Source organism: Spea bombifrons, chromosome 5, assembly GCF_027358695.1.
Source record: "Spea bombifrons isolate aSpeBom1 chromosome 5, aSpeBom1.2.pri, whole genome shotgun sequence".
In the NCBI taxonomy this organism is placed as follows: domain Eukaryota; kingdom Metazoa; phylum Chordata; class Amphibia; order Anura; family Pelobatidae; genus Spea; species Spea bombifrons.
The window spans coordinates 24,307,721-24,321,797 of NC_071091.1; the positions used below are offsets into that span (position 1 = coordinate 24,307,721).

Sequence of the window (14,077 nt, forward strand, 5' to 3'; positions counted from 1 at the left end):
ATAAACGTAGCAACGCACTATGTAGTCACAGCTCATAGAAAACATTTTTCCTTATTAAGAGTTTATTATTTTGTATTTATGCGTGGACATTAATGATCCGTACACGTCCAGTGGGTGCAGTGATTTTATCATTCCACAATGCTCGGGAAAAGGAAACATTTAAAGTTGTTGTTTCAGAATTTAATACAATTCTAAATAAATGTAGTGCAAGAATCATCTTATCTGGTACTACAAAATGGATGTGTTGTCTGAAAAGAACCCAACTTCACTGACCAGCCCACAAAACAATTGGTATATGTTGTCTGAAGATCCAATTTATATATTTAAATGACCTTTTGTTGTGCTTAAAACATGACCTCATTTTTGTACCATTGGTCAAAATGGACAATTCTTAGCTATTGCAACTTGAAACCAACATGACAGCTGTAGCCCAAACAATTCATGAGTAAGGTAAGAAACAAAAGCAGGTAAGATATGGGTTTGGTGTGGATGTGAGTAGGACATTGTCTGGTTAGGTATGGTAAGGTCATGTTCTCTGTAGCACAGAGTTTCTCAACATCTATCCTCAAGTCAACCCAAACAAAGCTGGTTTTTGTACCTCCTTAACCCCTTAAGGACAATGGGCGGTTCCTAAACCCATTGAAAACAATGCATTTTGAGCCCGTACATGTATGAGCTTTGTCATTAAGGGGTTAAAGAACTTTAAGGAGACCTTTATTTTCCAAATTCAGTTTATCTGAGACATAAAGCTAAAGAAGGGCTGCTAAGAAGGTTATCAAAAGCTTGTCAAAACAAAGAAATCGTAACTAGGTAGATGTGTTGCTGACAGGGAGGCTGGAGGTGGACTCGTTGTCACTTGGTTAGCCAGCCTACACCAGATGTTGCCTGAAGAGGCCTACGACCACTAGCAACACATACTGATCGTGTGAGCGTGTGTTAATAAGAGATGAGGAAAACATGTCCCTCGGTGTGGGGTTGGAGAATAAACACTTACAAACGATGGCCTACCTGGCATCTGAAACATTCAAAGACAGCAGATAAAAAAACCTGAGGTTTGTGATGTATTTATTCACAAGTGTTTACTGATTTTGCTCTCCTTCCCGAAACTCGTATGGCAAAGACCCAGAAGCTGCTAGAAAAGAGTGCTAATAATGTTTGCTTCGTGGTTCTAAAGACACTTACAGGTTCCATTTACAATTAAAATCTTAGTGGAAATTCAGGGCCGTGAAAATAGATCCTGCTTCCAGGAACAATTTTGCTAATATAGATTAGCAGTTACTTAGGAACAAAATATGTTTAATTGCATTTAATTAGCGCACACTGAACAAAGCTCATACTTGGTAGAATGTATTAAGGTATTATGCATGTCTTCCATTTCTGTGTATTATGTATTTTTCTTCATGAATTAATGAAACAATATTATAAATGTACACACATCTTTTAGACAATTAAATTAACTTGTGATGCATATGTTGTTTACAGTCAAATTATCTAAACACAGAAACGTAATTTTGGCATTGTTCTCAATGTTTAATTCAACAAGGTAGCTACTGGCTAATTACGGTTTTAACTTGTGTGACAGCTCCCATGCACACGATTATGCTAAGACTAAGATATCAACTATTGCCTCTGAGATCCATTCTTTAAAGGAGTCGTCAACATGACCTGATCACCCAGCAGATACAACTTAATGGCACAAGTAAAAATAACTTATATCAACACAAGTCAATTGACCCAAACTATTGGTCTGAAATACCTCTTGTCCATTAATGCCTACTTAATGGGAACTGCTGACCATCATATCTTTTGGCATTATTACATTGTTTAATTAACGTATTTTACATTTTTTGAAACAAAAAACTTGAACCAATCAACAGCAATCAGCAGCTTACCAGTAGGTTAGAGATAAGATAAAGGGGAGAAGTAATAAATAATGCAGATTTAGCAAAAAAGGAAATTAAGTTTCCTTTCTCATAGTTTCCTTTCTCAACATAATGGTTGCTTTATTTTTCCCCAGTTAATAATGTTAGAAATGTTGGAATGTAATGCAGACATTACCCCGTCCTTTCCTGTTGTAACGTATATGAAAACTGCCAGCATACTTCAGCGTCATATTTCTATCGGTGCCTTACCCTAACTAATGTATTTGGTATAATAGCTTTAGAGAGAAACTGTAGGGTAGGAAGTCTGAAGTGCTGGGGACTCAGTCCTAGTATTTGCATTAAGTGCCCTTGGAGTCTGATAGAGCTGGAAAATGCGAATCTCAAATAGAATTACATCAAATGAAACAAAAAGCACAACCCATTGCTAATTCTCCGTGCTGGGTACAATTACAGTCTTAGATGTGGCAGGACATGTGATTACATTCTAATATTAGTTGGACAAATTGAAGATTCCGAGTCCATTTAATGGAAATTAGAAAGACAATATGCCCAATTAATTTTCATTTTAATGTATAGAAAACATATACTTTTTTAAGAGATGGGACTACATAGCACATTAAATGGGTTTGTAGAGCCCCTTCATATTGACATCTCCTTGTAAGATTCTCTGGTATGTGTGTTCATCTGCCCTATGGACTATAACCACTCCAGTCTCTAATGACAAACCCGAATTACACATTTATTATTGATTAAAAAATGGATATAGCCATACATTTATCCTTGATTAACAAGATCTGCCTATGAAGTCGGCAAACCCTTTTCCAGTTAATTAACAAAAGCTGCGAATGCACCGAGCACGACTTTTCATATTCCTCTCGTTTAATATCTAGTCTTTCATCAGTCTGTTTAGATCTCTCTTTCAATTAGCAGTAAAGATAAAACAGCTAAAAATGACTTAAGCTTTTTTCTCACGCGTGCGATATGTAAAGCTTTCTTACTACATAAAACGTTCTCAAGGCTAAATTAATTAAAGGTGTTTCCCTGGTGTGATGTATTGTATTTGGGAAGTATTTACTAAGTTATGTTATAGCTCTCTTTAGTACATTATAACGCAAAACTGTTTAACTGATAACATTATATGCCTTTTTAGCTCGCTACAACCGTCTTTTCTTCCTATAGTCTAGAATAAATTATTTTTAGATGTGTTGTATTGATCTTGCCATGTAATCCTTTGTACTAATCTTTATTTATTAGACACCAACTTATTATGTAGTGCTAGGCAGCGGGAATAATGCAAAAACAAGACTTGTGAGAAAGTGGGAATTTATACTAAAATAAATATACAAAAGCAGGGGTGTGGGCTTTATTTTTACAAGATTTTGGGAGTACAGTGGAAGGCACCCAGCTGCCGGTGTCAGGAGGAAAAGTTAAGAAGATGATGCAAGCCTAGGGTATACTACTAAAAGTCAAAACATATTTGTATATGGAAGTCACTTAAAGGGCAATTGTTCCTTTCAGTGCTTTTAGCATAATTACATTTATTTATTGCATGTAACAGAACCAGATTTACCAACAAAGCCTTCCTAAACCAACAAGACTCTCCTGGTGGTGGGAGCAAATGCTCTGCCCTGATGTGGAAGCGCTCCACTTAGCCAGGGTAAGGCAGCGGATAACCGGAGAAGAAAGAAGAATGAAGGAGCAGAGAACGCCAGGAAGAAGGAGAAGAAGCGGAGAACAAGATGTTTAGCTGTGTAGACACGGAAGCGGTTGGCAGAGAAGGTAGGGAGACACAGAGAGAGAGAGTGTGAGAGACCATGAGCGAGTCTGAAAGAGAGTTAGTGAGGGTGAGTGATGAGATTTCTTTCCAAATGGAGAAAGAAATTTGTTATCCGCAAAAGAAATGTACCAATAACAAAACAAAAAATGTGTCCAAATCATTGATGATCCATGCGCACAAGTCTAGTGTCCATGCTCTAGGCTTATTAAACATATACAGTATGAGACCTTTGGTTGGCCATTGCTACTGACGTTACTCAAAAATCTAAGAGAAACTTCCATTTTTAAGAAATTTATTTCAGACCATATTGATTTATGTTTCCACATCATTAGCCCTACTTAAAGTAATCTGTATAACAGTAAATATGTCTACGTTGTCCGTTTCCTCTTCTTAATTAGCTTTGTGCACCACAATGACCCAGAGGTAATGGAGACATCAGGACTATTCTTCATATCTGTTTGTATTCAATTCCTAATGGATTTACAGAGAATAATTAAGATAACTCAATTCAGCCGTAATCACTTAATGCAACAATCTCTGCATAGTAGGTTATTTTTTACTTTTATTTATTTTATTTTTTTCCAATGACCGGGAACTGGGCTCTTCTGAATGGATTGTCAAAAGGCAGATTTCTGCTATTTCATAAACTTCTCGTTACAGCTGACAAGCCAAGCCTGGGTTACACTTATAACCTCAGGGATTTCGCAATTAAACTTCATTTCAATCCTGATTCTTATGGAATAATACAACATATTTATCAAGATTTTATTCTCTTATCAATATAGAAGCAACACCATGCTTTTACATTTCTATTATGCTGTGTGTGGGGCTTGTATCCTACTGCCGATCACAGGTAGGTATTCCTGTAATACGCTCCTCAATTTAAAGGGGTTAAACTATTTGCGTTGATTAACCACTAGATTGTGAAAGGTGTCATTAATATCATATTGAAGTCTACCGAATTCCTCTAAAAAAAAAAAACGTTGGCAGATATGATAAACCCAAACATACTAAGACAGACTTCTTTATATGTTTAGTGCCAAACATTTAATGCACATTTTTATTTCATAGGAAACCATTAAGGTAATAAGCACTAAAAAGTGATGCATATCGGTGAAAATTTTGCCCTATGCCAACTTGTTAAGAGCATAGAAGTCGGGGAAAAACAAACGAACTTTTTTACAACACTAAAAGCAGCAGGCTCCTTCGATAGTGTTCCTTTATATGAGAGAAATGCCAAGAAAACATTGGAACAAAAATGAAATATACCCCCACACAACCTTTGACCTTAGTAGTATGTAGCTTTTAACTCTTATACAACCCTGCCTACAGCCCAATGGCTTACACAATGTATATATAGATTGTGTGTGTGTGTGTGTGTGTGTGTATATATATATATATATATATATATATATATATATATATATATATATATATATATCTTCATATTCTATATGGATGGAATGCGCTCTGTGATCATTTGGCAGTGAAACGGTTATATTTCATATACAGGCAGCAGACCGGGTTGCGTTTCACTCACAGCTGTACTTTTTCACCATAATCACTTAACTCCAGAATTAGAACTATTTATTCATTCGAGTGATATAGTATCAGCTCTATGCCAAGTGACACAGAAATATTTTGAGCTGGGTTATGTTATTCTTGTGGTATGTTGCTTATCAATCATCATTAAGTCTCTAAGCAGTTAACCCACTTAGTGTTTTCCTGGAATCCTCGACAAATTCTCATGGGTTGGCGGTGGCACAGTTTATGGCAGCATAGCGTTGGCTGAGCATGGTAGGACAGCTCTGGGCAGCAGTGCTAGTACTCATGTACAGTCTTAAATGTTACTAAAAAACAATAATCATGTTATATGTATAGACAGGAGTAATAGACAGGAGTAATAATATAATATATATATATATATATATATATATATATATATATATATATATATATATATATATATATATATATATATATGTGTGTGTCCAGCCAAGAGATTTAAAAAACCTTATTTACTGAGTTGCCCAAGGGACAGTACGGATTAGCACTGCACCCATAGCAAATTGTATCGCAACTGAAATTGGGTTCAAAAACTTCAAAAGTAATGACAGTGAATCCCTACTCCTTCCCCGTGATGGTTTTTACCGTAGTGTACATCAAATAGGTGGTGCAGTTTTGCTATATTGCTCCTTTTTTGATGTCTGGTCGATATCCAAAAAAGTTGGACAGAGGTAGAGTGGCAGCAGGGTGCAGTGGCAAAATCGGGACTGCCCCCTGCAAAGCGGGATAGTTGGGAGGCATGGATCACGGGCGCTGTACTTCCTCAACAGCTAAAAAGCTATTACCGCTTTGGATACTCTTAATGTATTCAGGATGACAGCAAGCAAGATGCATAAAAACAAACATCTGCACATTAAATTAAGACTGATAACCATAAGCATTTATTTTTAGTTGCTAAACACCATTACATCTTCTTCTAATTGGCTCACAATATCATTAAAATGAAAGAAAAAAAATAACAATACCCTGTCCATCTTCTGGAAATACTTGACTAATGTGCATGCAGTGTTTCTATTTAAAGCAAATTATTTTCGGCAATTCTTTCTTTTCCAACTGTTTCTCTATGACTAATATGAAATTATACAAAAAGAATCTAACCGTAGGAAGAGGCTTCTCAAATGCATCATTTTAACACATTAATAAAGTATCCTTGCGTTTACCCTCGGCCTACTTTTTAATTGTTGCGAGCAAGGTCAAAAAGCATGACACATAAGGTATTTGTGATCATGTTTGTCACGGAGACCCCTTTGTACTGTTCAATAACTACATCTGATGTGAAAATTCTTTTTTTTGGTATTTGAGAGGTACATGATTACCCCAATCAGCACAAAATGATCTTGCAAGTAGCAGACCGACCTTGGACTGATAGGAAGAAAGCAGGCGAGGACATGAGATTGTAGTCCAAAGGACTATAATATAAAGCCATATTTTGCAGTAGCACTTAATGCTTTTCTATTATCTGCCATGGAAATAACTCTTTGTACCCGAACTCATCGGCTTTAAAGATCAAGCTATATGTCAAGATGAAAAATTGCATTTACTAGCTCTGCAGGCCTATGAAAACCAAAATTAACTTTAAAGCTCTTTGGTGTTCTCTGTATTTGCCACCGTAACAAGCGCAGGTATCAGACTTTAATGATTTGCGTTGACCATACCTGGGAACTCTCCGGGAGGATCATATTAATTATTCAGCTGTTTTTACAATAGTGGCTCCAATGTGATTTTAACCCCTTAATGACAAAGCCCGTACATGTACGGGCTCAAAATGCATTGTTTTCAATAGGTTTAGGGACCGCCCATTGTCCTTAAGGGGTTAATAAATCATTCTCATTGCATGTGTACGATGCTTTGTATTTTTCCCTTTCTCTTGTACAGCAAGCCATTGGGATCACAGCCTTTGAAGGAACAGACATGCCATTTGTTCCCATTCCGGTCCCATTAATGGAAATATATTAACTTTCCAAGCCTTTGCCTGTCCACGGTGGATACAATAATACCAAAGATACTTATTTTTTTGACAACCAAGTATGGTAGAGGTTCAGAATGTCACGCAATAAATATGGTTAACCCATCAGCCCATGTGTTTGCACACCCCTGCATTAGCTAGTCACCAATCCACCAGTGAATGGATCCCTTAAACGTGGATAGATATTGAGCTGTACACTTAATTAAGTATACACAATGACAGTAGCACAGTTGTCAGAATAATCATTTCACTTTATAAATATAAGCCGTGGTACTTACTCTCTTCACCAGGTCGGGTATGAGCTTTTGGTCTGCGAGCTGATCCAGTGACAGACATGGTTCGACTTCCAGGGCGTATTCTTCAGAGTTTAGGTCACCGGTTGAGTTTCTAGAAAAAAAAATATGTATTGTCCATGATAATAGGATCAACACAACTAAAGCCAGTGATAATGAATCTTTGTGCATCAGATGACTAGAATTTCAATGATTACTCTGCATTTAATTTAAAAAAAAAAGACTCTTGACTAACTCAAACTAACAGTAAAAAGGGTTACAAAAAACACTACATATATTTCAGTATTTGGTTGCACTCCATTTGGTTAGGGAGAAGTGGACAGTGCAATATGTCTTTGTGTCCTGTAGCCCTTTAACTATAAATCTGTAGACTTCTGAACTTCATTTTTTGCATAACATGTTTTTTATTACAACAAGTAATTATATATAGGCTCAAAAAACTTCCCCTTCCAAAACAGGTCCAGGCAGGTATAGCCACACTTGGCTCAAAGATGGTCTCTTCAGGGCAGGGGCGTATCCAGAGCCTGACCTCGGGACGGGTACTCACAATAACACGCAGCCAGACACACAATAACACGCAGGCAGACACACAATAACACGCAGCCAGGCACACAATAACACGCAGGCAGACACACAATAACACGCAGCCAGACACACAATAACACGCAGCCAGGCACACTGCTACTTGCCCCCACTTTACCCTGCCTCCTTCTGGAAATTAGGCCGATTTGGGGTCTGTACTCATGTGGCATGCTGCCTTCTATCTTGGGGGGGGCTGCACCGTTGCCCCCCCTGGTTCTGCCAATGTTTCAGACCACTCCTTGATCCAGAGCAAATGGAAAATGTATTTCTCCTCAATAATCTCCCTAACTCTGTTCCTTTAGGGAGTTTAAATGTCCATCACATGTACCTGATGCAGGTTTCATAAGAATCCTGAATCATCCAGGCATCCAGTCTCTTGAATCTACATGAAACATCTTGCTGAGGGTTTACCGTGTCACTATATGTATTTCTATACATGCAGCTCCCTGGGGGTGTACCTGCAATAATTAAATATAACATTTACATAATCAGTCTAACCTTTGTCTCTCAAAGGCAGCATCCCTTGTGATAGAGTAAGTGTTAATTATGGTGCAATCTGAAGGTTTTATTTTTAACTCTTAGTTCAGAATAAAGGGCATTCCTTTATAAAAATGTGTGACAACCTGTGATGTTTTCCTATGGTGTGCTTCATCTTCATATATGTTGATAAAAAGGCTGATTTAAAATTGATCGGGCTGGATCTGTTTAGTGTGCTTCTTCCTTGGATCTCCAGGTCACTCTCATCTTTCTCTTGCCCAATTCTCCTTCCATTCCCAACTCATGTAGTGCTCTCTGAAGTTAGCTCTGCCTCTCCGGGCAGCTTGCCCTGGAAAGTTCCAAGGTAAGGCCATACGCACTGTAAGAATTCCACGTTTTCTTTGTTCTATATACATTTTCACATTAAGCATGAGTTAAACGTGAGTGCAGGGAACATGCATTTTAATAACGCGACATCATACATCATACTGGAATTCCAATATGATGTAGAGGGTATATGAGATCTATACATATGTCCTTGTAGAGATTGTCATGGAAGGTAATAACCTCACCCAAACTGATGTTGTTAAACGATATAATGAATCATGGGCGAGGTCAACCTGTATCCTCTACCCTATCCTATCTACTCTTTCTCCTCCATTGTTTCAAGAACCTATAACCCAAGTTCCATTGTCTTTTTACTATAATCAGCTATGGTTTTGTCTGATCATTGGTTATGGAAACATTTAGATATTTAGACAAATCATATATCTAAAATGTACCCAACATCCCATCAAACAATTCCTTCACATTTTTCACTAAAGGAAAGGAGTTGGCTTTCAGCTCCTATACATTATGAAGGCCCATCCATGGTGAGCTGTGCAGAAACATCTTGGCTGGTCCTGTATAATGTACAATTAAGATTTCTCTAAAGTCTCCTCACTAATTAAATTATGCATTATGGAAAGCCAGCTCAGCCACAGAGAAACCTGCAGGCGCTGGACCTTTATAATAAATAGTGAGCCACAACTCTCCTGGAAATTCCCCTTCCAACTCTCCTTTTAGGAAATAGAGTGGATTTATGGAACCCTCATACTAACCTTTATGACCATTCCAACTTTGACTTAAACTGTACCTGAAGTAATGAATTCGGTGCAATGTATAGAGTTAAAAAAAAATACATGGTTTTATATTACTGTTCCGTTTTAAAGTAAATCTATTTACAAAGTTAACTATTTATAAAGTGGGGTTCTTGTGAAGACTTGTCTTCCACCTTCATGAAGACCTCAGGATGCTACTTTTGTAATTGAGTGTTTACATTGATTTGTGACACACAGAGATCAATACAATAAAAGTCATGCTCAACAGTGTTACTAAATCAGTGTTTATCAGAGACTCCTGTTGCTTTGCCATGCCATAAAGCAATACTGATAAGAGAGATAGCGTGAGAAAGTGTGGTAAGCTGGGGAGGAAAGAATTACAAACTCAGTCACATGGAGGAGTCAATTTCAGGAATGTAGAAAGCAATACAGAAATGTACATAAAACAGAAAGCTGCAGCACACTACCTCAAATAGAGATACAATGACAATGGTACAATGCTTTAGTCATTTCAGTTAATAGACTAAATCAATACTATGTTAAACAATCATATTTAATATATTTAAACCCTGCAAGGTGCGTGTTGATGTGTACAAAGTGTGCCTAGTTCTCTGTGTATTACAATAATCACCTTTGAGCTGTCTATTAAATCAGGTTCCATACATTGATTTGCACTTTTATGTATTTGAACATACCAAGGCATTCACACTAATATACCCAGACAAAGACACATGATCACATTCTAACATACAGAGACACACACACTAACATACCCACAGACATATGTTCACAGACCAACATACCCATCCACACATATTCACACACCCTAACACCCCCACACACACTAACATACCCAAAGACATATGTTCAAATACTAACATATCCAAACACACACAACCATAACCCACTAACAAATACAAAGACACATGTTCTCATAAATAGTACCTTTAACATTGTATGTCTATTTTCCATGTGAGATATAAAGTGATGTCAAATGTTCTTGAGCAAGCTACATAGGTATTGTCAGGTTTCAGACAGTGCTGTTCAAATGGCCCCTGTAAGTCAGAGGCCCCCTAGTTGAATACATTCAGCCAGTGATCCATTGTAGTGTCCTGTTACAGCTGTTTGCATGTCTGTATACCTTTCTTTCTCTTCTGCTGTACATTATGACATCATGCTAGGCGAAAGAGTTCTGTTTCCAGAGCAGCCCTACAAACATGGGTGTCTGCCGAGTGGGGCGGCAGTAAGCTGTGATCTCTCACTTCTGTGCCTTTTCTAATGTCAGAGGATCAACCAGGGGAAGTTATCTTCCTTGAGAATGGTCTTTGTGTATGAACCTTGCCTTACACTTCTCCGAAGACCTAAGTATCAGCCAATAAATGTAGAAAATGAGTGCAAGATAGGAACAGATGTGGCCCACGGTATGTTGTGTATATTGGTGCTTATGGTGAGCTTATGGTGAGCAAAAACTGGTAAAAGCCCTCCAATGTACATAGCATGGCATGCAAAATAAAGTATACTTATGCCAATCTGGACATGTTTAAGACATGGACACAAGCTATGCCGCTTTCTGATTCCTTAAGACTCCCTCATTTGCATGCGTCTACTGGTTTTGACACAGCGCTTGAAAACAATATTAGGCACAGATGTGACATCTGAAATTTAGTGTCATTTTACAAATCATTAAACATTACATTATATTTAGTACATTTGTCTTCAATCGAAAACATGCCTTACTTTTCTTGCTCTGAACAGGAATCTCTGGTGTTTTTGGAGCAAACTTTAGCAAACATACTTGCTGCGCGTCTGTAAGAAACCCTAAACACAGACCCCGATTAACAGATAAGAGACACTTAATGGGGTCATTTGCACCTGGAACACTTTCAGACAGGAAATTCTGGGTCTTCTAATTTAACAACAGGTATAAAAAATAAAGGAAGCCATAAAACAGAAGATGACTACCAGATGTCTGCTATGTTACACCCTTGGGGTTTTCACGTTCTTGGCTATGATAAAGGTTGCCACCATGACAGTATTTCACTGGCACACTGGCAAAAGGGGCAATCAGACGTTATAAACGTCTTTTAATCAAGCCATTTGTGAAGACTATGTACGTTTTGCTTAATAATGTTACGAAGGACATGTAACTTGTACATATAAAAGGAATTAAATATTAACTATTAGAATTTAATGTAAAATGTGAATAATTAATGATTTTAAACTCTACAGTTTGTACAGTCATATTTTCCATTAACTAAAGTATTTAACCATTAAAGAACCCAGGTGCTTAACCAAAACACAACTGCATCAAATATCAGTTTTTTGCAACAAGAGGAGGACTTCTGTCAACCTCCACTGTTTTATGTTGTCTGGCTTTAATTATTATATGGTAATAATATATAATTACATACCTCCAAATATTTTAATTGGCCAAAGAATATATTTTTGTTTTAGATGGTCTGGCTAGATGGCAGAGCTTTTACTGAGACTTTTTAGGCATCTTTGTGACTTCTTGTGATATAAATCCACACCTTTGTATGAAAGCCATATAGCAAAATAATGTAAAGAGAGGATCAAACAAGCACAGAATTGACTCATCCAAGAAAGAACCTCAGAACACACACAGTGAAGCATACATACCCCGAACAATGCCACTGTGTTGGCATGCTGCCCCTGGCATAATGAATTAGCTTGGCTGCATTTTCATGCTGAATGGATTATTAATTCTGAAACGTATACGATAGTATTTGGAAGCACTAAAACCTAGACTTTCCTGACACTATATAAAGTTCTCATTAGCGTGAGCCTTGGTGATATTCCAAATGTCTTTTTTTATGTCTTTGTTATTTCCTAATATAATGCATTTAGTTATTAACATTAGTGAGGTTAGCACGTAATACCATGCAACTCGGGCTGTTAGCATGTTTTCCTGATTTTATACCATCACGACAATTTATTCTTGTTCTTTCTACCTGTAAATGCAGGGATTGGGAAAAGATCTTCAGATCTTCAGCATACAAAATACATATGTAACTATTTGAGTAATGTTTCTTAGTCTGCATGTATTTACTTTTATTGGTTTATTAGAATCATTAATAATGTGTTGTGGTACCAAACAAGTTTATACTATTGTTTAATAGTGCTAGAGAGCTCTTAAAATACCTAAACAAATGTCTAATTTATTGCTATGCAATCCCCTGCCTTCAAATGCCAACATGACACTGAAAAATGCTGCATAAACTATGACATCATAGGCTGATACATCATATACATCATATAGTAGGAAAATCGCACATGCATTGTGTATACACAAATGAACAACATCTAACAAATATGTTGATCTTTGTTGGGGGCATATAGATGTTAGTAAAGGGGAAAGAGCACTGGACCTTTCTTAAGAACAAGGTTATACTAATAGCTAACGCACGGCACGTGGAAACATACTGGTAATAAAGCTCACAAGGACTGAAGATGGTTTATCTACACTACCAAAGCTATTCTCTACAGTGATGTTAATGTACTGAATGGAAGGCACAGAACATCTGTATTTCTTTATGGGCATTTATTCTGAAGGGAAGGCTGGTGCATTACTCTCCTCTAATATGCTATGACTTTAATGAGCCATTTGCCACCCGTACAGCCGTGGAAAATGACCTGTTATTTCTGCTTACCGCGACTGCTCCCGTTTGACTATTACTCTTAAGTAGTCTCCAAAGGTATGCTAACGGCTTCATTGATGCATTGTATCCAGGAGATAGGCAATGCCTCGGAGCCACAGCGGGGAGGATAAACAGCAATATAACTTTTTACTGAGAAAATCCATATGTAGTACACCGAGTAAAAAATGGCTGGAAATAATAAATAAAAACAAAAACTATAATCCATAGAAACCCAAACCAGGCCTGACAGCATCATTCATTCCAGAGTATAATGACGGAAATGGGATATGGTAACGATCACTTGACTTTATTAAGGAAAAGGAAAGAGATTTAATTGAAGCATTTTTATTACTAATTAATGCAACATCAGCTTAAACTGGCCAAATTGTTTTGGGGCATTGACAAGCTGCTTGGGGGCAAAGATGGCACTGACCAACTGTTTGGGAAAAAATATGGCAGAGACATGCTGTTTGGGGACAAAGATGGCAAGTCCAATGCGTCCAATCAATAGTAAAGGTGGCGATGCCCCTGATGATTTCAAACCAACAACCTTTTGTTTAAACCAACATGAACCAGTTGTTGGAAGCAGAAATTAAAACAAGAAATGTCCAGCAGTCAGAAAACTGGGAAAGATGGGGAAAAAACCCATTCCATAGCCCATTTATTTTACTATTCCTTTAAGAATAGCGGAACAATAATGTATTGTCTAAAACCCACGCTGCGTTACATTATCGGTTCAGTCAACTAAGCATTTCATCTAAATATTTTGACAAG

General features: G+C 37.4%; 1 protein-coding gene across 1 annotated transcript in view; it reads right to left on the reverse strand.

The window, feature by feature from the left end:
• Positions 1-14,077, reverse strand: part of RFTN1 (raftlin, lipid raft linker 1) — a 102,980-nt gene that overhangs the window by 50,693 nt on the left and 38,210 nt on the right. The window contains exon 3 of the mRNA XM_053466423.1: positions 7,471-7,579. Coding sequence (XP_053322398.1) covers positions 7,471-7,579 — 109 coding nt within the window. The remainder of the gene's footprint in view (positions 1-7,470; positions 7,580-14,077) is intronic.